Source organism: Antedon bifida, chromosome 6 (genome assembly GCF_963402885.1).
Source record: "Antedon bifida chromosome 6, ecAntBifi1.1, whole genome shotgun sequence".
NCBI classification, from domain to species: Eukaryota; Metazoa; Echinodermata; class Crinoidea; order Comatulida; family Antedonidae; genus Antedon; species Antedon bifida.
This window is the reverse complement of record NC_136231.1, coordinates 27,229,193-27,257,178: the sequence shown is the minus strand read 5'-3', so window position 1 is coordinate 27,257,178 and position 27,986 is coordinate 27,229,193. Positions and strand designations below refer to the sequence as shown.

Genomic DNA, 27,986 nt, shown 5'->3' with positions numbered 1-27,986 from the left:
TTTATTTCTTATAAAAGCTCCTGATGAAGCGCCTGAGATAATGACAATGTCTGATCAAGAGCCGTATTCTTTGACTATATCGTGGTTGGAGATATCATGTGGTAGTCGTAATGGTGACATGATATATGAATATTCATTGAAAGATAAGAATAATGTTGTTATAAAAAGAAATACTACAAAGTCTAACATAGTAAAAATAGAGGAAAATATAAAGCCATGTAATGAATATACTTTTGAAGTTTATGGAAAGAACCAAAATCTAGAAGGACCAAAAACATCTGATATTATTCAAAGTGGCACTGTAGGTAAGACTACATTAATATATCAGAAATTGAGTTTAAATAACTTTATTTGTTTAAAATGTCTTTATTAACGATTTATAGGTAAAAGCCGTTACTTATGCATATTAATTTACTAAGGCCTAGGCCTATACCGTAAACATGTATTTTATTCCTTTTTTATTCCAGGTCATATATTATTTGTTTGAAAAATAGTATATCTAATGGTATAAAACCTATTACACACCATATTATTACTTTTCTAGCTCCGGGAGATCCTGAAAATGTCAAAGTAACTTCTGGAAAGAACACAGTTGAAGTTGAATGGGAAGCTCCAACCAGTAATAATTGTCCAGTACATAATTATACAGTGACACTGACGTCATCAGGAGGTGGTAAAATTAGCCAAACCGTTAGTGGATCAGTAACGAGTACGACGTTTAAGAGTGATGATGGTATCAAACCAAACACAGAGTATATCGTTGAGGTCAGTTATTAGTATAAACGTACAAACAAAAAATTACTTGCTCAATTAATTTCAAGTTCAAAAAAGTTCAAAAAACATTTATTTGTTCAATACTGGCATATTTTTTAACAGAATAATATATAGGTGTGTACATTTTTAAAAAGAAAACATGGTAATAAGCCATCATTTTACCCTTTCACATTATTTATTCAGGCAAGTTATCCAAGGTATATATATATTTTTTTAAAGTTTACCAATATGTTACTGCTAAAAGTCAGTCAACACTCAAAATATACCTTTAAAAAAAATAAACGTTAAGTTGCTTGATTGTTTTTGCTTGTAGGTTGTGGCGAGTAATTCTGTGGGTACTTCTGCTGACAATGGAGTTATAAGCGCAGAATATAAGACACAAGTTAGAGGTACGTAAGAAAGTTAATTTTTTTTTATTCATTTTCTTCATTTTTATAAAGTTTGTCCTATGTTTTTACTTAGTATTGATATTAATCGTGCTATTTATTGACATAAAGAATAATTTCTTCTCTCTTTTAGTTGTACTAATATCAGGATTGGTAAGTGTGTGTTTGGTGATACTAAGCCTACTTGTATTGGTTGTGATATTCAAACGAAGGTAGGACAATATAGGGTTTCTATTGTTTATTCCATTATACATTTACATCTATTATGTTATTGTAAATAATAGTTTATTGTATACATTATTTTATTGAGAATGTCTTAGTTTGGACTGCCAGGACATCTTTGGCCAACTTTGAAATTCATGTTATTTTAATTTTTTATATTTTTTGTATTGTTAAAATGTCTGGCTGAATAAATGAATGAATGTATCAACAATCTATAATTTATAAATGTTTGTTAAGCTGGGATGAGACACAGCAATTTAGAAGCCTTACTTCGAATGTGTTTAGGCCTACTCAGTTGCTTAATTGCGTCACCGCGAATGTCACAATAATATTGTATTAGATTTCATGTTTCTGAATTGTATGTGTATACGTTATTTCATGTGTATATGGATAATAAGTAAGTATAGTAAGTATAAGTATTAGTGCATCATTAATAGAAAACAGATAAATTATTGTTGATTGTTGATCTTTACCTACCACGTAAGTCTAACTTTATTTTAAGTAAATTGTATGCATGTGGAATCTGGTTTTTGATCATTTTTTTTATTTTGCTATCAGTACAACTTTTAGTAGACTCAGTGATACTACTTACAGTGTTGATGTACCGAACGTGTTATATAACGCTTACGGACAAGGTACGTATAAACAATTGGTTCATTATTATACCCTATTTCATAAATTAGAATTATTTTATAATTCAGTATTCACTTGATTAAATAAATATTGTTTGTTGTACATTTCAGCGCTGAGAATTGTCTCTGCTATTTGCTCTCACAGCCAGTTATATTAGTAGTATTCAAATTATTAGTCCATGATCTTGTGTTTCAACATTATTGTTATTATCAGTCAATATGGTAAGATTTACCAAAAATACCTGATAAATCAATTACTTTAAATATTGAATGATTGAGTTGATTTTGTCTACAGATTTCGATGAAAATGAATTTGGAAATGATTCGCCAAACCCGAAAATAAAATGTAGACCTACTCAGAAACCTATGACGAAACTAACACCAACATCTTCACTGAAACCTGGTCCAAGCCCTATGCCGAAACTTACACAAATACCATCGCAGAAATCCGTGTCAAAATCGAAATTAAAAACAACCCGCTATCAGCCAGTACGTCTGCACGATCTTCAAGGATACGTCCGCAAACGAAAAGGCCACAAAATTGAAACCTTTCAAAAAGAGTTTGACGTGAGTTTTGATGCTTGTTTGAAATCTGTAAAAATTGAGTTCATTAAAAGTTTAACGATATTTTTTGGTTTTAGAATCTTTTATATTAACAATTCTTGCACCATGTAGTGTAAAAAAAATATATTATCAGTTATTTATTTTTTATATTACATTATGCTATTTTTTAAAACATAGGATATTGGATGCAACCTTTTATATCCATGCACCGAAGCAAATAAGTGTAACAACACGAATAAGAATAGATTAAGAAACATCTTACCGTGTAAGTTATCATACCTATAACTTTTACAATATGAATTCAGTAAGTAACATTTTGAATTTTGATAAAAGAATATATTAAGATCGAATCAAAACAGTATTGTCTGCATATTAGATATAACATTATTATTTTATAATAAAACGTTATTTCAATAACTTTTCTTATATTTATATTATAGTATACGTCTAATACGTGTCCCGTTTCGATATTAAACTTCCTAATATGATACCATTACTGAGTAATACCATTTGGTTTTCTTTTTCTTCTAGATGACCACTCACGTGTGATTCTTCAGGACATTGATGATGGTCAATCCGATTATATTAACGCTTCATATATCAAGGTTAAAAAAGTTGATTATATTAACAAGTTATTAATAAGTTTGGATAATCAAACTCTTGCTGCATTGCTTGTATCCTTAGGCAAGACACTTTACTTATTACGTTTGCTTCTTCCCACCCAGTGTATAAAATTGGTACCCGGTTAGATAAAGACACAAATTTGCGCTGATTACTAGCAGCATTATGGGATTATGTTTCCATACGTGTTGATCCAAAAAATGACTTGGGTAATAATGTGTTATGTATAAGCGCCTTTGAGCATGATTATTCATGAAATAAAGATTTTATTTTTAAATTTATCTTACAGTTTAAAGACAATCCTAAAGCGTACATTGCATCTCAAGGTATTTTAAAAATATTATTATGTATAAACAAGCATTTCAAGAATAATGACTGATTTTAATAGAAATTAAATTAAGACATCATCCTATTATACATATTTGAAATACATTTAAAAATGTTTGGTGCCATTAAATAAATACAGGTCCAAATGTTATACATATTAAATGATGCCATTAAATACATACAGGTCCAAATGAAGCAAGCGTGAATGATACTTGGAGAATGGTTTGGCAAGAAAGCAATATCATTGTTATGGTTACAAATCTAGTGGAGAAACATAAGGTAAGATCACATGGTTCACTCTTGCCTTTATTCACAGTAGCAACCTATTGCTCTTATTAACGAGTTTATTTAGGTATAACATCTAATTATTATTATGCGTTTTATTGTTTATTTATATTTATGTAGATGAAATGTATACAGTACTGGCCTGAAGCAGGGGAAACAAATAAATATGGTGATATTTTTGTTCAGAATGTAAACGAAAATGCAAATAGGAATTTCACCATTAGGACATTCAGATTGAAAATGGTAAGTATTTTATTTTTTTTATTTGTGTCTTATGGTAACAGTTTCGGATGTAATAAATGGAATTGCCATACCTCATCTACTCGAGTGTTTCGGTAACATGATAATACATACAATCCGGAAATCTAATAGAACCCATATAATAGTCGATACTATTTCGATGGTTCACATAATCAGAAAGAGAAAATGAGAGAGTTGCAACCTCCACCAGTAGTGACAAGTTAAAATGGACCCAGAATCGTGGTGTGGACAGTGAAGTGCGCGTGTGTATTTTTAATTATTGAATGATGTTATAGGCTTGACGTTTATATGAGCACTAAATATTGTGAATTTTTGATGGCTGGTTTTGAAGACAAAATGGTATGAACATTTGGTCAAAATCAGTTTTGCTAATAACAGATAGACAAAAATAGTATATTAGATATGAGTGAACAAGCAAACTCACAGTTTAAAGTTTCCTAGTGTTGACTCGGCTTTACTAGGAAACTTGGTCAAACTTTTATCTGCGCAAACCTCGAGTTGGGTCGTGTTTGCAAACTTAACGTTTGCTAGTGTAGACCAGGCTTACCATTCGGCATATTGCTGTAGGTATATTGATCTAACTGTAAATTACACGAATTAGTACCAACTAAATAATGAATTGAAGGTAATACATAAAGATGACTGAATGTTATTATTAACAAAATTAGAACAAAGCAGAGAAATTTGTGCGACATTACCAATTCACCGCATGGGTGGACATAGATCTTCCTACATCTCCAGCACCTCTACTTGAGTTTATTTATGAAATGAAAGATGCAAAAACATCTCTTGGTCCAGTGATAGTTCATTGCAGGTAAAGACAAGACTTATTTTTAAGTTGTATATCATTTAAAGAGATTGGAAATACACTAATTTCTATCTTTCTAATAATTATCTTACAGAATGCTAATAATACCACATGAAATATTTCCAAATAATTTAAAATAAGACAGTTTTTGTAGAAAAAAAACACACGGCAACAGACTTTCAGTTTAAATTATGCATTTTTAGAAACTTGTCGGCAAACTAATTACATATCATTGTCATAGTTCGTTGTTAAAAGTATTATTTAAAAGTATTAAAGGCATTGCAGTGAATATTAATGTGGAAGAGTGACCTTAACTGGTAAAATGATTTGATTTTTTTTTTATTATAAGTGATGGCGTTGGACGGACTGGTATAGTAATAACCATTGATGCTATGTTGGACATGGCTGAAGAAAAGGATAAAATCGATGTATACAACTTTGTGAAAGAAATGAGAGAAAACAGGTTTAATATGGTACAAACACAGGTAAGGCAATTTCAACAACTGTAATTGTACAACTAACGATACAAACCACAATACTATATCAATCGATATTCTTCGACAGAAGTATACCATACTGCCTTTATATCTCTACATTTATGATTTAGATTCTTACGACTATGGCTTGAGTAGTATATTGTTTTTTTTCAGTTACTAGCCTTTTTTGGAATATTATACAGGTTTATTATGTCTATGTTTGTAGACAATTAACAATAAAACCTAAATTGTTCATTTTAGGAACAGTATGTGTTTATTTACGAGACTATTTTGGAGAGTTTATTTTGTGAACCGACTCATATACCAACAGGGGCATTCATGAATTCTTTCAATCAATTGAAAGAAACCAATAGTCGACTTGGAAGAAAACGATTACAAGAACAGCAGAATGTGAGTAATATATCAAACAATTACAATATTCGGATAATATATATTACTAAGGGTTACTATTAAACTGAAATTAGAAATCTAATTTATAAAACAACAATAATAAGAAATAATGTTTCCCAAAAAAATGTCGATTGTTTTTTTTATTAAAGGTCCTGGATGCGCTGTCACCGCTTCCATCGCCTGATGCAACTCGCATAGGTACTAAGTGTGCAAACGTCAATAAGAACAGATTTCCACGTATAGTACCGTGTACGTATCAATAAAATTCAATTCAATATTTATTTCAAATCGATTAACATTTCTTCTGATTGCCGAATTATTTCTGAAATTAAAACAGATTGAAAAAGAAAGAAATGTCTACAAATGGTAATTCAATTTCTTGGTGGTGATGTCGATAATAAGCTTACACCTGTATTAGTATTCTAAATATTTTTTGATAAAAAAAAAGACAATGATGATGACGATTACGAATAATAATGATAATATTCATAACCTTACAAGCTGGGAATGAGGATGTGTGGTGAAGAGGGCAGATTATTGTACAGTTTTATTTTACATTTCAGTGGACAATGCGATACCTTTTCTATTATCAACAGACGGGGATCGTAACGAATATATTAATGCTTCGTTTTGTAAAGTAAGTATATCTTAATGGAAGAGAGACATTCAGTGACCCAACTTAATGACTACAGAATGTATTTTATTTATATAATGCATTTCAGTACAAACTTTTATTTGGAACTTTAGTTGTATATTGGCCACTGAATACAAATGTTTGAGTAAATGTAAACATTCTACACGGAAAAAATAATATTTCAACGTCCTGAAAATGTATAAATAAGCACTTTTTGTATCTTCAATTCATGTATCCAACACTACACAGTGCAGTGTTCCAACATTATGGCTTGTTGCTGTATCAATATAATATATGTCTTAATGTAAGATAATTGATCAGATACGAGTCTATCATGTTATATCATATAGGGCTACGGACAACAAGATAATAAGTATGTTGTGACGCAAGCACCAATGCCAAACACAGTGTTGGACTTTTGGAGATTGATTTATGAATATAATTTGCATACCATTGTAATGTTAAACAACGAAGACACCAATGATAAGGTAATAAATATAAACATGTATTTTTAGAAAGGTTTTTATAGAGGCATTGCAAAAATGAGGTTATTTTCTAAATCAATAGATAGATCAACACAAGACCATTGCTTTCTATATGGAATTATATCATGTTTGTTGTTTTATGTCAACTATCATTCTTCCCAGAATAATAATATTTATTAAATTTAATATTATTTATTGTATTTATTTTTATATTTTGTAATTTGAATAAATTAGTATATTTATTGCTTCAGACGATCGGTGCTTATTTTCCACAAGAGTTTAATGTTAAAACAATCGTCGGCCCCTTTATTGTTCAACTTGTTTCAAGCGAACACCATGGTTGTATCATAAAACGAACATTGCATTTATCAAAGGTAGGCCTACCCATTGGATGCGTATTGAATTTACTGTTTAAGTATTATCTAACTATCCAAGTAAATGTTAAACATTTTCTTACACCTGGTTGCTTTAAATTTTATTTGCTAACATTATTTTTATTTCCCAAGATTAAACAAAAGCGTCGGGAAATACATCATTTTCAATATTGTGATTGGCCTAATAATTCAGGAAAGCCTACTTCAGTGGAATCTTTTTTGCAACTACGATCCGATGTCGATAAGTGTAAACGAATGAATCAACACAACATCGTTGCTGTTCATTGTTTGTAAGTGTCAAACAAGAATAATAAAAAAAAACCAAACAAACAAATAAACTATTAAATAATTATTACATAGCGGGCCAAATTACTTCAACAACTGAAAGATCTTTTAATTAGGACCTTAATGTGGATGGAGCCGAATAATATTTGACTATAGTATAAGTAACGCCATCAACAAGTGCGCATACAAGATTTTGAATATCTGTTAATAATATATAATAATGTAGTAAATAATTGTGTAATTGGTTGACTTTGCGCATTTAAAGACCTTTGTGTACAATATTGTTTAATTTCCTATTTCGATACGGCAAAAGCATTTAGAAATGGGATGTTGCTAAATCAGTCATCAGTCATGCACTGCATTGATGGTTTGAAATATTATGATAAATGTTCTTTGCATTCACCCACAGAGATGGCAGGAGTCGATGTGGATACTTCTGCGCAGTAGACTCGATCATTCAGATGATTAATGAAGAAGCCATCGTTGACGTCTTTCAGAATGTCAAACGGATTAAAAGTACTTGTCCGTCTTTGATAAAGTCTAAGGTAATATTACTAAATACTAATGACGAATGATGACAAACAAATTTCCGATCGTGATGACATCAATGAAGACTTTTATTAACAGTGATGGTAAATGTGGGAGCGTGGGAGTGTTGTTAATGTTGATGGTAAATTATGTATCCACACCAGGCATTAATATGGCATGGGATTGTAAAAGGAATAGTCATGTGACGATAACAATGACAAATGACTACCGTGATGATGATGGGATTTTAATATGGATGACAACGAAAAGAATGACAATGCAAGTTGATGATAATTTTGTAAATATAATAATAAGCAATGTAATACAATTGATGGTAACGATGTATTTGTAATGACATGATCTATGACCTATATCTAATGTTATGTTATGTAATGACATGGCCTTTATCTAATGTTACGTTTACTTTGCAGGAGCAATACAAGTCATCCTACGAGACGGCACAGTACTACCTTGATTCGTTCGAAACCTATGGAAACTTTCAATAATAACTAATTAGAATTTTGAAAAAATCAAAATTTATAATACCGTTTGTAGGCCTATTATTGACTATCAATAACAATATTTAAAGATATTAATATTTCAATGTTTTAAAGCAACACTACTATCAAATTGAAATAAACTGAATTACTAAATTCAATACAGTACTTTTTACAATTCAGTACTGGTAATTGTTACAAGCAAGGTTAAATGGTTGTTATAGTGTTGTTAGATGATAGTAGTATCTATAGTAAAACAGTAGTATACAGTAAAACACTAAGTTTGTTGGGTCCCGAAGATATAATAGTTCTTCTATATTCACACTATAATATAAAAAGAATGTATTTTCTAGAACTTTAATAACGAATGAAAACAATTATTAATATTAGTATTTCAAATCTCATTCCGACTTCTGGCTTGCATATGGTAGAAATATGTTGTCGGTAAATCGTCTGTTACATACGCAAGCATACACAAAAATCATAAAAAGCCCATTCCCATAATATGTAACGTATGTAATATTTTTGTTATTGGATCAACAATCATAAATCCAATAATAAATCCAATAATAGAAAAAAATGATTTGCTTGCTTTGAACTGTAATTGCAACATCGATTATTATGTCATATCATCAAATTAAACTAAACATTTTATGCAAATTAAATGTCTTATTTTATAACATAAACAATTGTTAATTGTTAACGCGACGGTAGTATTCCGTCAGCTAGGGTATACAAACGCTATTGGAGCTCCAGGAAATGCCGCATATGAAGGGAATTCAGCCTCACCATTCTGCTTGATAATGTAGCGTGTTCTGGATCAGAGAGCAATATCCTTAATTGTGACAGCAGAATGTTGAATAACCATGACTACAGTCACTCATTAGTCAGTCATTATTCCGTCTTAATGACGCTGACATTTTTTATGTATTTGCTTTCCTAATAACTGATACAATTTAATGCCGAGAACATGACTTTCCCCTCAAATAGCAATAAAATATTTATTTGGATAATAATAATAATATCCAATTATTAGTTTCTTTTGTTGTCTTTGTGTTTACCTTTTGAAAATATATCGCTTCACATGCAGTCATGGAAAAGTACGATTTGAAATTTTTCGAGTTTTATTTTGTCAATCTGAAACTTGATCTATATACAAATACATTGTCCATGTCGAGAAATGAATGTTGAGAAACGTAGATGTCTACTGTTAGTCTTTAATAGAAGGTTATATACAAACTATTGACTATACGAATATTATTCATCATATTTGTATTCCTTAATTAATAACCTATTACTATTGATACTTTTCAGTCATTTTAGAATATTAATTCCTGTTGACTGTTTAATTATTGTAAATAACTCATTACATTTCCGTGTTTCATTTATAATGTAGTTCATTAGGTTCATTTCAAATGACGAAACAAATTCGGCTACATTGAATTTGGAATTAGGCCTATAAGTTGCATTATGTCACCACATACATTTTTTTGTTTGAGCTTGTTCATCATTGTTATGTTTAATACTGTAAAAACAGGTACGTATTCGATTATCAAAAAGTTCATTTCATTCGTTAAGACGTCATAATAAAGTAAAAGTGAATTTAACCATCTACAAGGGAGTGTTCCATCGGATGTGCTGACCGGTCGATGGCGATGTTGTTTTATATTTTAATAATTTTTTCACGATAAAGATCGTCAAAAAACGCAAATTTTATTAATTTTACTTGGGGAAGAAAATAGCAATTTGTTTTGCTGTTTCTTGAAAAATTAAAATGACTATCAACTAGTTTGATTTTGCATATTTTTTAATAATAATAATATTCCATCTAATGATACGGATAACATGTCAATAGGCCTATAATAAATTAATTTTTTCAGATTTTATATAAATAATGCGCTTGTATTTTCTTTTCAGATCACGTGACATGCCGTTATGGAAAGTTTGGTGAATTTTGTCAGTATAGTTGTCATTGTGCGACGTCAACATCATGTGATAAAGATACGGGTTACTGCGATAGTGGGGATTGTGAAGATGGATGGGGTGGTAACGATTGCCAGATAGGTTGGTAAATTGCATTTTTGGTTTTCTAATGTTTCTATAATTTAAATCATGCATATCCGAACGATTTCAACCAGGACAAACTAAAACAAATAAAGCAACAAGTGAAATATGTGATTAGCATATAAACACAACAATCAAACAAAATATCCATTATCTAGATACAACGATAAAAAGTCAAACAAAATATTGCTGATATTTTAAGATATATTTTATTTTGAAATATACTTTAATTTTAATATGCTACTCGGTAAAACTATATAAAAGTTACCGATCTTGGTAGCGTTTATGATTCAATCAAATTCAATCTGTTGTAATGTAATAACTTGAGAGTGAGAGTCCTTTACTGTTTTCTTGGATTATGTAAATAATAGGTAATTATTTTTTAAGCTTTGCCAATTCTGTCATATGCACCGACTATATCAAATATTACGGATAACTTAATTACATTAAACTGGACTACTTGGGATCAAAATACCGACTACGGTATCGGACCAGTTAAAGAGTACGTCGTGCAATACAGAACACCTATTGACTCAAGTTCAGAGTTCACAACAGCTGGTGCAGTAGACGGAAGTAGTTCTGAATTTGTAATAACCAATCTCAGTCCAAGAACCAGCTATGAAATCAGATTAAAAGTTGTTAAACAAGTATCACCAGAAGAGCGCAACACATTTACTTACAGTCCTACAGCAATGTCACGCACAACAGGAGACGGTACGAATTATTACTATTTATTAATTTTACTTCTTTAATTTGTTCTCAATTTAATTTAAAAAAAGATTGAAATAGCTTTTATTTTTTGTATTCCTCCATTGTCAACGTTTAGAAATAGCTTTTTTTTTATTAACGCGTACCGCCTTCCACAAAAAAAAAATCACAGCACAACTAGCAATGCATCTGTATCTCTTTGCAAACAGTTTGCCATAAAATTAAGAAATAGTGAAGTTTTTAGTCTGTCATATTTCCCAACATCTTAAACGCTTCAGCAATGAAACTTCGAAATGAATGGAAATATGAAACAGTTTATTGGCATGAATTTTACATTTTATATATTTGATTATTAATTTTCTTTCAATTTTATGAAATATATAATTATTTATTTCTAATTTGTTTCTAAATTACTCAGCTATGCTGTAACAATGCACGTTAATTGCATATTCGATGAGAATAGAAAGTTCGTTTACAAAATTGAACTATTTATCTTGTTAATTATTCTCAGTAAAGTAACACAATAATTGTACGTAACAGGTGAAATTCTTGATCTTACTATCTGGTGCCCAAATCCAATAGTTGACATTGATGATGATTACACAGTGTCAACATTTGGGGGTTACACTGATGAACCAGATAGAACTCGAAATATAACACTTGGAAGAGAAAGCGACACAGGCACTGGGCTACAAGGAAGACCTGTAACAGGGAATGATGATAATGTCGATGGTGATGGTTCTGGTTCTGAAGAAAGAAGCACGCTTGTTCCTTCAGGTACAATGTTCCCTACAGGATCAATGATATTATTATCAGATAGAGCTGGACGTACTGCCGTGGTTGTCGATATCGATGATGGTTCAGGCCCTCAAAAGGTCGGTGCTTTCTTTGCAAATGCTACAAAGGACAATACATCTCAACATATACCCTTCATAATTTTGCCTAAAAATGGTGAGTCGTCTAATTTTCAATACAGCTTATCAAACTATCTAATTCCCGTAAGAAATGTTTTCTATGTCATTACTAATGTCATTTAATGCAACATCCTATTAATATTTACGGGAGAAATTATATACATTTATATTAAAAAAGGATTATGTAACGTAGAATATTTCAATTGTACACTTTTTCCATAACATCTATCATATACATTATTAATTTTCTTTTTTGTTTAATCATTTATTTTCTTCTTTCTTTTTCAATTATAACAATACAACTAGTATTCATTTCATCAAAACAAATATTATTAATCAGGTAAAAGGAAGCAAACCATTTATATTAAAAAAGAAATGCAAGCCCGGTGGAGTCGAAGATTTAAGACTTTGCTCTTATTGACACTTTGTGTACATACATTATATGTACACAAAGTGTCAATAAGAGCAAAGAACAAAACACAAATAGACATACAAGACACACACACACGCTCCCGGAAAGCAATCAAATTTAAATTGTAACAATTTGATAATTAGATAATTTACATTATACTTATACTAAAGAGGACATTTTTTTTAAAAGCTGACGTCACTCCATACCGACGATCTATTACCGTTAGTATTGGTGATCACGTGACTTTACAAGTCAGTACCACAATCAGTGCATCAGAATTGCAATGGAAATTAAACAACGTTGATATACCACATGGCAATGGTAAAGATGCACTAACTATTAATAATATCAGAACAAGTGATGCTGGAATATATGAATGTTACAAAGACAGAAACGGAAAACATGCAATCATGAGATTGATTGTCAGAGGTTAGTTGTTAACAATTATTTTGTTTTTGCTTTCCTTACTACTATAACTTGTTCGACTCTGTGTAAACACAATTCAATCTATTGCCTTTTACTCATCGTTAAGCATATGCCTAAAAAATTAATTATTCATTATTAATTGTAACTATTTAGTAATCATAATATAAATTTTTACCCGAAACTCAAAATAATAAAAAAAAATCAATTTATTATTTGATGCTAGTCTTTCGTTAATGATGTTTTCTGCTATCTTAATAAAAAAAAGGTTGCCCTACAAGGAAATATGGATCAACTTGTGATAATAATTGTCCAGTTTGCTATAACGGAGGAATATGTGATCACGTGACTGGGTTATGTATATGTCCAGCAGGATTTAAAGACGATACTTGTTCACAAGGTAGAATAAAAGCATTGCCATATTAATTTTAAAACGGGTTAAAGTGATAGCGAGGGAGGGGGGGGGGGGGGAAGGAACAGACTATGATGACAAAAAAAAGAAGAAAAAACTTAATATATACTCAATTTTTAATGACTTGGTCCGTGATGGTACTACCATACCTTGCTAGCTAAGCTAGTACGCCTAACGATAACTAAGTCCGGTTGGCGTTTCTTTTTTCTTGGAATAACATGTATTACATTCAGATAATAAACCCAAAACACAATTGAAAATAACCTGACTTGCTTGATAGGAATAACTACCAAAATAACCTCAGGTTGAACAAAAGTGTGGACCTATCGGTTATCTCGTTCATGTAAAATATTAATATACTTCAAATCGAGTCCAGTGGTCGAGTGGTTAGGATATAGAGGCACTGGGAACTACATGAATAATATTTGCTTCAGTTTTGAAGGCACTCTTCGACCACAGACTTAAATATAGAGGTACTACAATGTACACATCCAACTCGAACCCAGTGCATCTTTTGGAAAGAGTAGGTTGTTACCCCAGTGTTATAGCTTATTTCAACCCGTGTCGTTTATTACTGTGTTTGGCTACAACCCTCACTATAGATCCCGTAATTATAAAGATAAATATTTTGGCACATATGATGTTTCATACATATAATATAATACTCGTATTTCAGACAAAAAACTAAAAAAATTCGACTGGTGTACTAACATAAAAAAGATAATTACAGACTTGGGGCAAATCTACTCTCACCAGGCAATCAATTTTGAGATAGTCAGCTTAACAGCCGCACATGCCCAACTATAAAAGCCGTTGGTTTACTTTGTACTATAATAAAAATACCAACAAACTGTGGTTTGTAAAATACAAATCATGGTTTTTAAAAACAAATTATGGTTTGTATGACAGAATAGGTACGGTAGTGTGTCGGACGGCGCTCCGTAATTTTGTCTGGGCGGTCACGCACATCAAATCCTTATTCATTTGTCCATGAACATTTTCGGTTACTGAACTAAACACTAGATATGTATAACTTAAAATTCAGTTGTAACATGACATATGACATATATAACATATGTAACATTTCAAAACTTTTTAGGATGTGGTAACAATAATTGGGGTCGACTATGCGGTATTAAGTGCTCGTATAGAGAAGGATCAACATGCGCAGGAACCATGTTCTGTCCTCCAGATCCTGTTGGATGCGATTGTATTGCAGGTTTCCATGGCGATACATGCGAAGAAGGTTTGTAAATAAATAAATTATTAATATTATGCTTAAGTAAATCATAAACGACAGTTTCAAACTATTGTCTCTCTGCAATGTAAGTTTTTAATTTATATGTTGGCTAAATGTAATTGTTTTCGCATTGGTCTCCCACGAACAGTTAACACTGAGAAACAAAATTGAGAAAAGGGTAAGATGGAAACCAATTTAATTTAAATTTGGAAATATTACTAATATCCACTAAATCTAAACTATTATGTTATTATTGAATTTCTATCTTTTGTGATCTCATTGTTTTGTTTTACAATTATTGCATCATTTTCTCTTCTATAGAACAGTTTCATAGCAAATATATACGTTTTATTTAAGTGTTTTTATCTGTTTAAACAGAATGTACAGGGATTACCTATGGTGCAGGATGTATCCAAGAATGTCATTGTAGTTCAAATTGTAGCAACGAAATAGGATGTTCAGGTGGAGCTGCTACATGTAGTGGTGGATATGAGGGAAATAAATGTCTTGGTAAATTTAGTCTGTTTTGCAAATATAATATTCATACCACGGTTGATCTCAAATTACTGATGTTATATACGTGACCGATGTTGATACACAATTTGCCCCGTTAAAAAACTTACGAAGATTAATTAATTGTAAATAATTTATTGGACTTTTTGTAAAATATTTAAACTGTAGTTTAATTTTGCTCTCAACATATTTTGCTTAATTTATACAATTCTGTTATTCTTCCTCATTTGCAATATTGCAACATTATCTGGGCAGCCGACTTTACCAATAATATCATGAAAATTCTTAAGTTACAGAAACGAGTTGTAAGAATTATTTCGTTATTCCATTTTATAGCTCATAGTGTAGTGAACCTTTATTTAAGAAGTTGAACATTCTAAATATTTACGATCTACATAACTTACAAGTTGTATCCATTATTTATAAATATGTGAATAATGTATTGCTAAACTCTATCTCAAATCTTTTTTTCAAACATAAAGTATGTAACATTTATCATCTTAGCAATACCAAAAGATCGGTAGTCTCATTTACTTTGGCTAAAAAGAAAAGAATTGTTTGTTACAGTATATGGTCCTAAGTTATGGAATAAACTGTCTATAGAAACTACAACAAAAACCTTAACATATTTAATAATATGTTTGGAAACATATATTTCCAAATAAAACCATAATGTGCCGTAGTTGCATTTGTTAAATGAAATATTTGAAATAGCTATCATTGTTATTTAACATTAGCTAATGATGTCATGCAATTGTTTTTCCTTTTTTTCTGTTTAAGGATTGGTATAAAACAAGTTGTTTTACTTCCGATTCCGATCCCTGAAATAGTTTATATATTATTGTACCATTTAACTTACTGTAAATGTATGCTTGTTTTTCGTGGACTCTTTCAAATAAATGTGGATGAATGAAGGCCATCGTTTCTATCCTGGGAACAATTAAAGACTATATTCTTCTATGATTTACTTGATACATGTTCAAGATACATTTTATCAAAGAATATGATCAACAATTAATAAGATAAATAAAAACACAGCATAATAGCCTAATAATAAGTATGATAATATGATACATGATTTGAACTGCATAATTTGTATGCACAATCAAATACACAAATAAAATAGAATAATGATGATTTATTCAATAATTACAAATTATTAAACATAACTAACAATGTATTTTTTCTTCAGACCACGTGATATGCGTTGATGGGAAGTTTGGTGAGATTTGTCAGTATAGTTGTCACTGTGAAACATCTTCCTCATGCAGCAAAACCACGGGTTACTGCAGTAGTGGGGACTGTGCGTATGGATGGGGAGGTAACGACTGCCAGATAGGTGAGTAAATTTAAGATTTTAAACATCGAATGCATACTTACCATTTTTGTTGATATGCTTGCTTCCTGTTATAACAATCCTTGAGGTACATGTATAGATGTCTATGCCAAAAGTGACCAATATCAAACTTAATCAGGATGTCAATTTCTTGATTACAACAATTTTGGTCAATGATCCATTGGGCCTACATGATAATCGAATAACTCTTACAGTTTCCAAATAGAGTAAATACCTAAATGTTTTATTCCCTATTCCCAAACCTACTATATTTTTATACTCCATTATATATGTGTTGATTTCCTCAGCTTTACCGCATTTATTTAAGACAATAACAATTAATGATGTCACAGCCACCAATATGACTATCTGGTATGGTTGGACTTTTGGTGAGGATTATGGATCTGGACCCGCTTCATCTTATAAAGTGTTATATAAAAGTGAAGATGAATCAACATTTACAACAATCACAACAACTGATGACGTCTTTACAATTACTGGGTTACCGCCAAATCGAACACTTGAGATGAAAGTTCGTGTTTGTAAGAACATCGGCGGACAAGATGTGTGTGGACCAGACAGTAAAGTTGTGACAGAATCAACGATATGTTCTAGTAAGATCAATAATTGATACACAACAATTAATCATTCATATTCATCATCTGAAAAAAGCATAGAAACCTTTGACAGAAAAATAATTGTGACTAAACATTGAATAATTAACATCAGTTTTTTATTTTTACCCTCAAAGGCAAAAGAGGGAATGATTTTTTCTTAAGCATAATGCCTGTCGAGCCGCTTTCGCGGCAAGATGATTGAAGGCAGTTGGTGTTTTTTTTATAACTTTTCTCTCTTCAATGATTATATACAGCTTGATATGTTGCATATTTATATTTAGCATCCAAGAGATTATTTGCAATTTATTGTATTACTTTCTATTTCTTTATTTCTTTTATAGATTTATCTATTACATGGGTCAGTAGGCCTTACTAACATTCGGATTTTTTTATTATTATTTTACTAACATACATCTTTGTATTTCTTAGTTCCAAGCAAAGTTGTTGGACTTGCTGATATTTCTGGGCCCGATTATATTTCTTTATCTTGGAATGAAGTGACATATGGAAACTGTCCTGTCACGTATAACGTAACTTATCAACTAATACAATTTGATATGTGTGATAACACTAGTAATGAAGTCATCAATGAAGGTCCAGTTCAAACTGCTTCATACACCTTATTAAATCTGAGTGCGTATTCCCGATATCGAATCCAAGTTACTGCGGTATCTAATGATGTAGCTGGAGAAGCATCAGATGAACATACAGTACAAACCAAAGAGAGTGGTAGGCAAACCAATGAATACTTTTTTTTTTAGCCAGTATATTACTATGTAGTGTTATTTATGCTCCATAGAATACATCTTTCGTCACATGATTGGTGATTAATTTAAATACAAAATAGGTTATTATCATATATGTCTGCATTACTATAAATGCAACTATTAATTCAGTGTGTTTTGATTCTAAAATAACTTGTGCAGAAGAAATATGATCTTACTTTAGTTCATGGTATTTTAGAAATATCGCATTCTGTCTCCTTGTCATAGAATTTGCAGGTATGTGGTCAGAGGAAATGTGATATAAATTATGTCTGTAAGTTATGATTATTAATAATAGTTTCTCTTTTATTTCTTATAAAAGCTCCTGATGAAGCGCCTGAGATAATGACAATGTCTGATCAAGAGCCGTATTCTTTGACTATATCGTGGTTGGAGATTCCATGTGGTAGTCGTAATGGTGACATGGTTTATGAATATTTATTGAAAGATAAGAGTAATGTAATTATAAAAAGAAGTATTACAAAGTCTAACACAGTGGAAATAGCTGTAAAGCCATGTAATGAATATACTTTTGAAGTTTATGGAAAGAACCAAGATCTAAAAGGACCAACAACATCTGATATTATTCAAAGTGGCACTGTAGGTAAGAATACTGATCAGGAATGAAGTTTAAATAACTCTATTTGTTTAAAATGTTTTTATTAACGATTTGTAGGTGAAAAGCAAAATCGTATGCGTATTAATTTACTAAGGCCTTCTATACAGTAAACATTGTATTCCATTTAGCTCCGGGAGATCCTGAAAATGTCATAGTAATTTCTGGAAAGAACACAGTTGAAGTTGAATGGGAAGCTCCAACCAGTAATGATTGTACAGTACAAAATTATACAGTGACACTGACGTCATCAGGAGGTGGTAAAATTAGGAAAACCCTTAGTGGATCAGTAACGACTACGAAGTTTACGAGTAAGGATGGTATTAAGCCAAACACAGAGTATACTATTGAGGTCAGTATAAACATACAAACAAAAATAACTTTCACAGTATTTAAGTTATCTTGTCACATTTAAACAATGTTTTAAAGTAATAAATAGTCCACACTCATAATATTGTTTATTGATTGTTTTTGCTTGTAGGTTGTGGCGAGTAATTCTGTGGGTACTTCTGCTGACAATGGAGGTATAAGCGTAGAATATAAGACACAAGTTAAAGGTACGTAAGACAGTTAATTTTGTTTTATTCATTTTCTTCATTTTTATATATTTTTAGTCGCGTGGACGCGACTCAATAGTTCACTATGTCGGTCGGTCGGTCTGTCGGTCTGTCGGTATGTCGGTCTGTCTGTAGGTCCGGTATTACTATGCGTTTTATCGCTTTTCTGTACTTTTTGAACTGTTTTGATGTACAGACATGTTTTAACTATGTCGGTCGGTCGGTCGGTCCGGTATCACTTTGCGTTTTATCGCTTTTCTGTACTTAATGAACTGTTTTGATGTACAGACAAGTTTTAACTATGTCGGTCGGTCGGTCGGTCTGTCGGTCGGTCGGTCTGTTGGGTATCACTTTGCGTTTTTCTGTACTTTTTGAACTGTTTTGATGTACAGAAAAGTTTTGAAGTACATTACTTTTTGAAAGTTCATTTTTTTCTGAGAGCACGCGACTTATGGCTGTTGGCCTTGTTACTTAGTATTGATAATAATCGTTCTATTTATCGACATAAAGAATAATTTCTTCTCTCTTTTAGTTGTACTAATATCAGGACTGGTAATTGTGTGTTTGGTGATACTACTTGTATTGGTTGTGATATTGAAACGAAGGTAGGACAATATAGGATTTGTATTGTTTATAATGTAGACTACAATCAATTAATTGTTCCATTATATATGTATATCATTAAGTTAATAATAGCTATATCATGGAGAATCTCTTAGTTTGGACAAGAATTTACAGTAATTTAGTTAATTTGTTTGCGTCCTGTTTTGATTTGTTGTATTGTTAAATGTCTGGCTAAATGAATGAATGCATGAACAATCAAAAATGTATAAAAGTTTGTTGAGCTAGGATGGGAAATAGCAATGATGGTTTAAGGGCTTATTTTGAATGTGGCATACCTAGTTGCGTAATTGCGTCACCACGAATTTCACTAATATATTCTTTACCTACCACGTAAGCCTAACTTTATTTAAAGTAAATTTGATGCATGTGGAATCTAGTTTTTGATCGAATTCTTGTGTTTTACTATCAGTACTTTTAGAAGACTTAACGATACAACTGACAGTATTGCTGTACCGAACATGTTATATAACGCTTACGGACAAGGTATGTATAAACAAAATGACATGCTTCATTATTATACCGTATTCTATAAATTAGAATTATAATTATTCTATAATTAATTTTAATTAATGAGAATTTTCACCATGCTATTTGCTCTCACAGTTACATTAGTAGTATTAAAATGATTTAGCACATGTCGACCCTGTTTTTGCACATTATTATTATTATCAGCCAACACTTTGAAAGAAAGAAGAAACAATTTGTAGGATGGGTAAGATTTACCAAAAAAATAAAATTATTTTTATTATTTAAAATATTAAATGATTTTGTCTACAGATTCCAATGAAAATGAACTTGGAAATGATTCACTTAACCCGAAAATAAATACTCTGAAACCTATGACTTCACTGAAACCTGGTCCAAACACTATGCCGAAACTTACACCAATACCATCACAGAAATCTGTGTCAAAATCGAAACTAAAAACCCGCTATCAGTCAGTACGTTTGCACGATCTTCAAGGGTACGTCCGCAAACGAAAAGACCACAAAACTGAAACCTTTCAAAAAGAGTTTGACGTGAGTTTTGTTGCTTGGTTAAAATCTATAAAATTGAGTTTTCTGTATATATTTGTTGGTTCTAGAGTCTTTTATAATGACAATTCTTGCACCATGTAATGTAACAAACACAATATATTATCTGTAATGTTTATTTTTTTATATTACATTTTGCTCTTTTTTAAACATAGGATATTGGATGCAAACTTTTATATACTTGCACCGAAGCAAATAAGTGTAACAACACGAATAAGAATAGATTTATAAACATCTTACCGTGTAAGTTATCATACCTATAACTTTTACAATATGAATTCAGTAAGTAACATTTTGAATTTTGATAAAAGAATATATTAAGATCTAATCGAAACAGTATTTTCTGCAGATTAGATATAACATTATTATTTTATAATAAAACGTTATTTCAATAACTTTTCTTATATTTATATTATAGTATACGTCTAATACGTGTCCCGTTTCGATATTAAACTCCCCAATATGATACCATTACTGAGTAATACCATTTGGTTTTCTTTCTCTTCTAGATGACCACTCACGTGTGATTCTTCAGGACATTGATGGCGGTCAACCCGATTATATTAACGCTTCATATATCAAGGTTAAAACGAAGTTGATTATATATTAACAAGTTATTAATAAGTTTGGATCATTCATTTTTCATAAGACGTTGGATAAATGATCGTGAGATCATGATTCGAATCCAAATCTTGCTGAATTGCTTGTATCCTTAGGCAAGACACTTTACTTACGTTTGCCTCTCTCCATCCAGGTGTATAAAATGTGTACCCGGTTATACACAACTTTGCGCTGATTACTAGCTGCATTATTGGAGTATGTTTCCATACGTGTTTGATGCAAAAAATGACCTGGGTAATAATGTGCTATGTAAGCGCCTTTGGGCATGATCATTCATGAAGTAAAGATTTTATTTTTAAATTTATCTTACAGTTTAAAGACAATCCTAAAGCGTACATTGCATCTCAAGGTATTTTAAAAATATTATTATGTATAAACAAGCATTTCAAGAATAATGACTGATTTTAATAGAAATGAAATTAAGACATCATCCTATTATACATATTTAAAATACATTTAAAAATGTTTGATGCCATTAAATACATACAGGTCCAAATGTTATACATATATGATGCCATTAAATACATACAGGTCCAAATGAAGCAAGCGTGAATGATACTTGGAGAATGGTTTGGCAAGAAAGCAATGTCATTGTTATGGTTACAAATCTAGTGGAGAAACATAAGGTAAGATCACATGGTTCACTCTTGCCTTTATTCACAGTAGCAACCTATTGCTCTTATTAACGAGTTTATTAAGGTATAACATCCAATTAATATTATGCGTTTTATTGTATATTTTTATTTATGTAGATAAAATGTATACAGTACTGGCCTGAAGCAGGGGAAACGAATAAATATGGTGATATTTTTGTTCAGAATGTAAACGAAAATGTAAATAGGAATTTCACCATTAGGACATTCAGGTTGAAAATGGTAAGTAAGGAGTATTTTGACCTATTATTTGTGTCTTATGGGAACAGTTTCGGATGTGATAATTGGAATTGCCATACCTCATCTACTCGAGTGTTTCGATAACATGAAAATATATACAATCCGGAAATCTAACAGAACCCATATAATAGTCGATACTATTTCGATGGTTCACATAATCAGAAAGAGAAAATGAGAGAGTTGCAACCTCCACCAGTAGTAACAAGTTAAAATGGACCCAGAATCGTGGTGTGGACAGTGCAGTGCGCGTGTGTATGTTTAATTATTGTATGATGTTATAGGCCTGACGTTTAAATGAGCACTAAATATTGTGAATTTTTGATGGCTGGTTTTGAAGACAAAATGGTATGAATATTTGGTCAAAATCAGTTTTGCTAATAACAGATAGACAAAAATAGTATATTAGATATGAGTGAACAAGCAAACTCACAGTTTAAATTTTCCTAGTGTTGACTCGGCTTTACTAGGAAACTTGGTCAAACTTTAGTCTGCGCAAACCTCGAGTTGGGTCGTGTTTGCAAACTTAACGTTTGCTAGTGTAGACTAGGCTTACTATTCTGCATATTGCTGTAGTTAGTAGTCCTATTCATTTAACGGTAACTTACACGAATTAGTACCAACTAAATAATGAATTGAAGGTAATACATAAAGATGACTGAATGTTATTATTAACAAAATTAGAACAAAGCAGAGAAATTTGTGCGACATTACCAATTCACCGCATGGGTGGACATAGATCTTCCTACATCTCCAGCACCTCTACTTGAGTTTATTTATGAAATGAAAGATGCAAAAACATCTCTTGGTCCAGTGATAGTTCATTGCAGGTAAAGACAAGACTTATTTTTAAGTTGTATATCATTTAAAGAGATTGGAAATACACTAATTTCTATCTTTCTAATAATTATCTTACAGAATGCTAATAATACCACATGAAATATTTCCAAATAATTTAAAATAAGACAGTTTTTGTAGAAAAAAAACACACGGCAACAGACTTTCAGTTTAAATTATGCATTTTTAGAAACTTGTCGGGCAAACTAATTACATATCATTGTCATAGTTCGTTGTTAAAAGTATTATTTAAAAGTATTAAAGGCATTGCAGTGAATATTAATGTGGAAGAGTGACCTTAACTGGTAAAATGATTTGATTTTTTTTATTATAAGTGATGGCGTTGGACGGACTGGTATAGTAATAACCATTGATGCAATGTTGGACATGGCTGAAGAAAAGGATAAAATCGATGTATACAACTTTGTGAAAGAAATGACAGAAAACAGGTTTAATATGGTACAAACACAGGTAAGGCAATTTCAACAACTGTAATTGTACAACTAACGATACAAACTACAATACTATATCAATCGATATTCTTCGACAGAAGTATACCATACTGCCTTTATATCTCTACATTTATGATTTAGATTCTACGACTATGGCTTGAGTAGTATATTGTTTTTTTTCAGTTACTAGCCTTTTTTGGAATATTATACAGGTTTATTATGTCTATGTTTGTAGGAAATTAACAAGGAAACCTAAATTGTTCATTTTAGGAACAGTATGTGTTTATTTACGAGACTATTTTGGAGAGTTTATTTTGTGAACCGACTCATATACCAACAGGGGCATTCATGAATTCTTTCAATCAATTGAAAGAAACCAATAGTCGACTTGGAAGAAAACGATTACAAGAACAGCAGAATGTGAGTAATATATCAATCAACTACTGTATTCGGATAATATATATTACTAAGGGTTACTATTAAACTGAAATTAGAAATCTAATTTATAAAACAACAATAATAAAAAATAATGTTGTGATCCCTTTACCCCAAAATATGTCGATTGCTTTTTTTAAAAATTAAAGGTCTTGGATGCGCTGTCACCGCTTCCATCGCCTGATGCATCTCGTATAGGTACTAAGTGTGCAAACGCCAATAAGAACAGGTATCCACGTGTAGTACCGTGTACGTATCAATAAAATTCAATTCAATATTTATTTCAAATTATTTGTGAAATTAAAACAGATTGAAAAAGAAAGAAATGTCTACAAAATGGTAATTCAATTTCTTGGTGGTGATGTCCATAATCTTGATGATAATGATGATGATAAACTTATACCTGCATTATATTTTGTTGATCAAAAAACAAGACAATGATAATGAGGATTACGACTGATGCTGAATAATAATGATGATTATGATATTCATAACCTAGCCCACTGGGGATTAGTGTGGTGAAGATGGCAAATTATTGTACAGTTTTATTTTATATTTCAGTGGACAATGCGATACCTTTTCTATTATCAACAGACGGGGATCGTAACGAATATATTAATGCTTCGTTTTGTAAAGTAAGTATATCTTAATGGAAGAGAGACATTCAGTGACCCAACTTAATGACTACATAATGTATTTTATTTATATAATGCATTTCAGTATAAACTTTAGATTTGGAATTCAGTTGTATATTGGTAAACTAAACTAAACATAAATAAGCACTTTTTGTATCTTCAATTCATGTATCCAACAATACACAGTGCAGTGTTACAACATTGTGGCGTGTTGATGTATCAATATAATCTAAATGTCTTGAACATCATCTGTAGTATTGTTAATGTAAGATAACTTATCAGATACGAGCCTATCATGTTATATCATATAGGGCTACGGACAACAAGATAATAAGTATGTTGTGACGCAAGCACCGATGCCAAACACAGTGTTGGACTTTTGGAGATTGATTTATGAATATAATTTGCATATCATTGTAATGTTAAACAACGAAGACACCAATGATAAGGTAATAAATATAAACATGTATTTTTAGAAAGGCTTTTATAAAGGCATTGCAAAAATGAGGTTATTTTCTAAATCAATAGATAGATCAACACAAGACCATTGTTTTCTATATGGAATGATATCATGTTTGTTGTTTTATGTCAACTATCATTCTTCCCAGAAATAACATTTATTTAATTTAATATTATTTATTGTATTTATTTTTATATTTTGTAATTTGCATAAATTAGTATATTTATTTCTTAAGACGATCGGTGCTTATTTTCCACAAGAGTTTAATGTTAAAACAATCGTCGGCCCCTTTATTGTTCAACTTGTTTCAAGCGAAAACCATGGTTGTGTCATAAAACGAACATTGCATCTATCAAAGGTAGGCCTACCGATTGTATGCGTATTGGCTTTACTATTTAAGTGTTATCTAACTATCAAAGTAAATGTTAAACATTTTCTTACGCCTGGTTGCTTTAAATTCTATTTGCTAACATTATTTTTATTTCCCAAGATTAAACAAAAGCGTCGGGAAATACATCATTTTCAATATTGTGATTGGCCTAATAATTCAGGAAAGCCTACTTCAGTGGAATCTTTTTTGCAACTACGATCCGATGTCGATAAGTGTAAACGAATGAATCAACACAACATCGTTGCTGTTCATTGTTTGTAAGTGTCAAACAAAACAAAAAAAACCAAACAAATAAACTATTAAATAATTATTACATAGCGGGCCAAATTACTTCAACAACTGAAAGATCTTTTAATTAGGACCTTAATGTGGATGGAGCCGAATGATATTTGACTATAGTATAAGTAACGCACATACAAGATTTTGAATATCTGTTATTAGTAATGAGTCCACATAATAATGTAGTAAATAATTGTGTAATTGGTTGACTTTGCGCATTTAAAGACCTTTGTGTACAATATTGTTTAATTTCCTATTTTGATACGGCAAAAGCATTTAGAAATGGGATGTTGCTAAATCAGTCATCAGTCATGCACTGCATTGATGGTTTGAAATATTATGATAAATGTTCTTTGCATTCACCCACAGAGATGGCAGGAGTCGATGTGGATACTTCTGCGCAGTAGACTCGATCATTCAGATGATTAATGAAGAAGCCATCGTTGACGTCTTTCAGAATGTCAAACGGATTAAAAGTACTTGTCCGTCTTTGATAAAGTCTAAGGTAATATTACTAAATACTAATGACGAATGATGACAAACAAATTTCCGATCGTGATGACATCAATGAAGACTTTTATTAACAGTGATGGTAAATGTGGGAGCGTGGGAGTGTTGTTAATGTTAGAATGGTAAATTATGTATCCACACCAGGCATTAACATGGCATGGGATTGTAAAAGGAATAGTCATGTGACGATAACAATGACAAATGACTACCGTGATGATAAGATTTTAATATGGATGACAACGAAAAGAATATCAATGGAAGTTGATGATAATTTTGTAAATATAGTGAAGCAATGTAATCAAATTGATGGTAACGATGTATTTGTAATATCATGGCCTATAGCTAATGTTACGTTTACTTTACAATTGATGGTAACGATGTATTTGTAATGACATGACCTATGACCTATATCTAATGGTATGTTATGTAATGACATGACCTATGACCTATATCTAATGGTATGTTATGTAATGACATGGCCTATAGATAATGTTACGTTTACTTTACAGGAGCAATACAAGTCATGCTACGAGACGGCACAGTACTACCTTGATTCGTTCGAAACCTATGGAAACTTCCAATAACAACTAATTAGAATTTTAAAAAGAATCATGTATAATACCGTTTGTATTATCTACTATCAATAACAATATTTTAAGATATTAATATTCCAATGTTTTAAAGCAACACTACTATCAAATTGAAATAAACAGAATTATTAAATTCAGTACAGTACTTTTTACAAGATAGTACTGGTAATTGTTACAAGCAAGGTTAAATGGTTGTTATAGTGTTGTTAGATGATAGTAATATCTATATAATAGTCTCAAGCAAGGTTAAATGGTAGATGATAGTAGAATCTATAGTAAAGCAGTAGTATACAGTAAAACCCAAGTTTGTTGAATATAATAGTTCTTCTACTGTAGGCCTATATCCACAATATAACATAAAAATTATTATTTTTTAAGGTAGAATGTATTATCTAGAACTTTAATAACGAAACAAATTAATTAAGATATTTCAAATCTCATCCCAACTTCTGGCTTGCATATGGTAGAAATATGTTATATATAATAATATGTCGGTAAATCGTCTGTTACATACGCATGTATGTTTTAGTTAGATGTTTTAGTTAGATGTTGCTTTTCGATATATCAATTTAATTCAAGAAACATTTATTGACCATATTTTAGCATAACATTTACAATGGTTAGCATATAATATGTATAAGACCAAATATTTATGTCTGGAAGTGTTTAGTTTGTTTCTGTATAACATTGAAAGAATGTTCTTTCATACCCTGAAAAAGGATCGATAAAGAATCATTGCCATTGTCATTGTCACCCAAACAACGTAACGTCTTTAATACTTTTTTATTGGATCAAAAAAACATAAATTCAATAACATCTTAAAATGAGTTGCTTGCTTTTAACAGCAATTCAACACTGATTATTATGTCATATCATCAAATGGAACTAAATATTTTATATAAATTCCATATTATTTTATAACATAAAAATGGTTAATGTTTGAATGATTAGTATATAAATGCGTCTTTTTTTAAATCAACATTATTTAAAGATGTATTGTCCCCCTAAAAAATAATTTTTAACAACATTTTTGTTGAATATGCCATTTTAATGTAACATAACAGTTACCTACTTTGCCCAAA

At 31.0% G+C, this 27,986-nt stretch overlaps 5 protein-coding genes across 5 annotated transcripts in view; all 5 read left to right on the top strand.

The window, feature by feature from the left end:
* Positions 1 to 45: 45 nt before the first annotated feature.
* LOC144844494 (receptor-type tyrosine-protein phosphatase epsilon-like) lies at positions 46 to 27,848 on the top strand. Its single transcript, XM_078701430.1, has 22 exons — positions 46 to 305; positions 545 to 765; positions 1,088 to 1,163; positions 1,294 to 1,372; positions 1,941 to 2,017; positions 2,310 to 2,581; positions 2,756 to 2,843; positions 3,110 to 3,183; positions 3,489 to 3,525; positions 3,711 to 3,805; positions 3,932 to 4,054; positions 4,741 to 4,886; positions 5,230 to 5,365; positions 5,618 to 5,767; positions 5,917 to 6,016; positions 6,331 to 6,404; positions 6,752 to 6,889; positions 7,138 to 7,260; positions 7,393 to 7,550; positions 7,955 to 8,090; positions 8,505 to 8,851; positions 27,210 to 27,848. Exons 1-21 carry the CDS (start codon positions 47 to 49, stop codon positions 8,577 to 8,579), a joined length of 2,637 nt encoding a protein of 878 aa, XP_078557556.1. The 5' UTR covers position 46; the 3' UTR covers positions 8,580 to 8,851; positions 27,210 to 27,848.
* The window catches only part of LOC144845767 (uncharacterized), an 88,438-nt gene continuing 70,537 nt past the window's right edge, over positions 10,086 to 27,986 (top strand). Inside the window, exons 1-5 of the mRNA XM_078703196.1 lie at positions 10,086 to 10,107; positions 10,488 to 10,634; positions 11,022 to 11,348; positions 11,883 to 12,293; positions 12,858 to 13,097. Coding sequence (XP_078559322.1) covers positions 10,086 to 10,107; positions 10,488 to 10,634; positions 11,022 to 11,348; positions 11,883 to 12,293; positions 12,858 to 13,097 — 1,147 coding nt within the window. The remainder of the gene's footprint in view (positions 10,108 to 10,487; positions 10,635 to 11,021; positions 11,349 to 11,882; positions 12,294 to 12,857; positions 13,098 to 27,986) is intronic.
* On the top strand, positions 14,680 to 19,154 carry LOC144844943 (tyrosine-protein phosphatase Lar-like). The gene is made up of 8 exons (XM_078702058.1): positions 14,680 to 14,749; positions 15,122 to 15,253; positions 16,449 to 16,595; positions 16,901 to 17,206; positions 17,639 to 17,938; positions 18,296 to 18,577; positions 18,721 to 18,941; positions 19,071 to 19,154. The coding sequence occupies exons 1-8, from the start codon at positions 14,680 to 14,682 to the stop codon at positions 19,152 to 19,154; spliced, it is 1,542 nt and encodes a 513-aa protein (XP_078558184.1).
* LOC144844942 (receptor-type tyrosine-protein phosphatase T-like) lies at positions 19,138 to 25,743 on the top strand. The gene is made up of 18 exons (XM_078702057.1): positions 19,138 to 19,146; positions 19,679 to 19,751; positions 20,180 to 20,253; positions 20,548 to 20,789; positions 20,960 to 21,047; positions 21,314 to 21,387; positions 21,738 to 21,774; positions 21,957 to 22,051; positions 22,178 to 22,300; positions 23,000 to 23,145; positions 23,488 to 23,623; positions 23,875 to 24,024; positions 24,189 to 24,288; positions 24,601 to 24,674; positions 24,986 to 25,123; positions 25,370 to 25,492; positions 25,625 to 25,637; positions 25,739 to 25,743. Exons 3-18 carry the CDS (start codon positions 20,229 to 20,231, stop codon positions 25,741 to 25,743), a joined length of 1,569 nt encoding a protein of 522 aa, XP_078558183.1. The 5' UTR covers positions 19,138 to 19,146; positions 19,679 to 19,751; positions 20,180 to 20,228.
* On the top strand, positions 25,637 to 27,848 carry LOC144844504 (receptor-type tyrosine-protein phosphatase alpha-like). The gene is made up of 3 exons (XM_078701443.1): positions 25,637 to 25,782; positions 26,174 to 26,309; positions 26,824 to 27,848. The coding sequence occupies exons 1-3, from the start codon at positions 25,748 to 25,750 to the stop codon at positions 26,896 to 26,898; spliced, it is 246 nt and encodes an 81-aa protein (XP_078557569.1). The 5' UTR covers positions 25,637 to 25,747; the 3' UTR covers positions 26,899 to 27,848.

Excerpts from the sequence above, each read along its gene's own strand:
- LOC144844494 (XM_078701430.1), top strand. The coding sequence starts at position 47 with ATGTCTGATCAAGAGCCGTATTCTTTGACTATATCGTGGTTGGAGATA. Across the intron at positions 4,055-4,740 it reads GGACATTCAGATTGAAAATG|AACAAAGCAGAGAAATTTGT; the intron begins GTAAGTATTTTA and ends TAACAAAATTAG. Across the intron at positions 7,551-7,954 it reads ATCGTTGCTGTTCATTGTTT|AGATGGCAGGAGTCGATGTG; the intron begins GTAAGTGTCAAA and ends ATTCACCCACAG.
- LOC144844943 (XM_078702058.1), top strand. The coding sequence starts at position 14,680 with ATGTTCTGTCCTCCAGATCCTGTTGGATGCGATTGTATTGCAGGTTTC. Across the intron at positions 15,254-16,448 it reads TGAGGGAAATAAATGTCTTG|ACCACGTGATATGCGTTGAT; the intron begins GTAAATTTAGTC and ends TTTTTTCTTCAG. Across the intron at positions 18,578-18,720 it reads TATTCAAAGTGGCACTGTAG|CTCCGGGAGATCCTGAAAAT; the intron begins GTAAGAATACTG and ends TATTCCATTTAG.
- LOC144844942 (XM_078702057.1), top strand. The coding sequence starts at position 20,229 with ATGTTATATAACGCTTACGGACAAG. Across the intron at positions 21,388-21,737 it reads TTAACGCTTCATATATCAAG|TTTAAAGACAATCCTAAAGC; the intron begins GTTAAAACGAAG and ends TTTATCTTACAG. Across the intron at positions 22,301-22,999 it reads GGACATTCAGGTTGAAAATG|AACAAAGCAGAGAAATTTGT; the intron begins GTAAGTAAGGAG and ends TAACAAAATTAG.
- LOC144844504 (XM_078701443.1), top strand. The coding sequence starts at position 25,748 with ATGAATCAACACAACATCGTTGCTGTTCATTGTTT. Across the intron at positions 25,783-26,173 it reads ATCGTTGCTGTTCATTGTTT|AGATGGCAGGAGTCGATGTG; the intron begins GTAAGTGTCAAA and ends ATTCACCCACAG. Across the intron at positions 26,310-26,823 it reads CGTCTTTGATAAAGTCTAAG|GAGCAATACAAGTCATGCTA; the intron begins GTAATATTACTA and ends TTTACTTTACAG.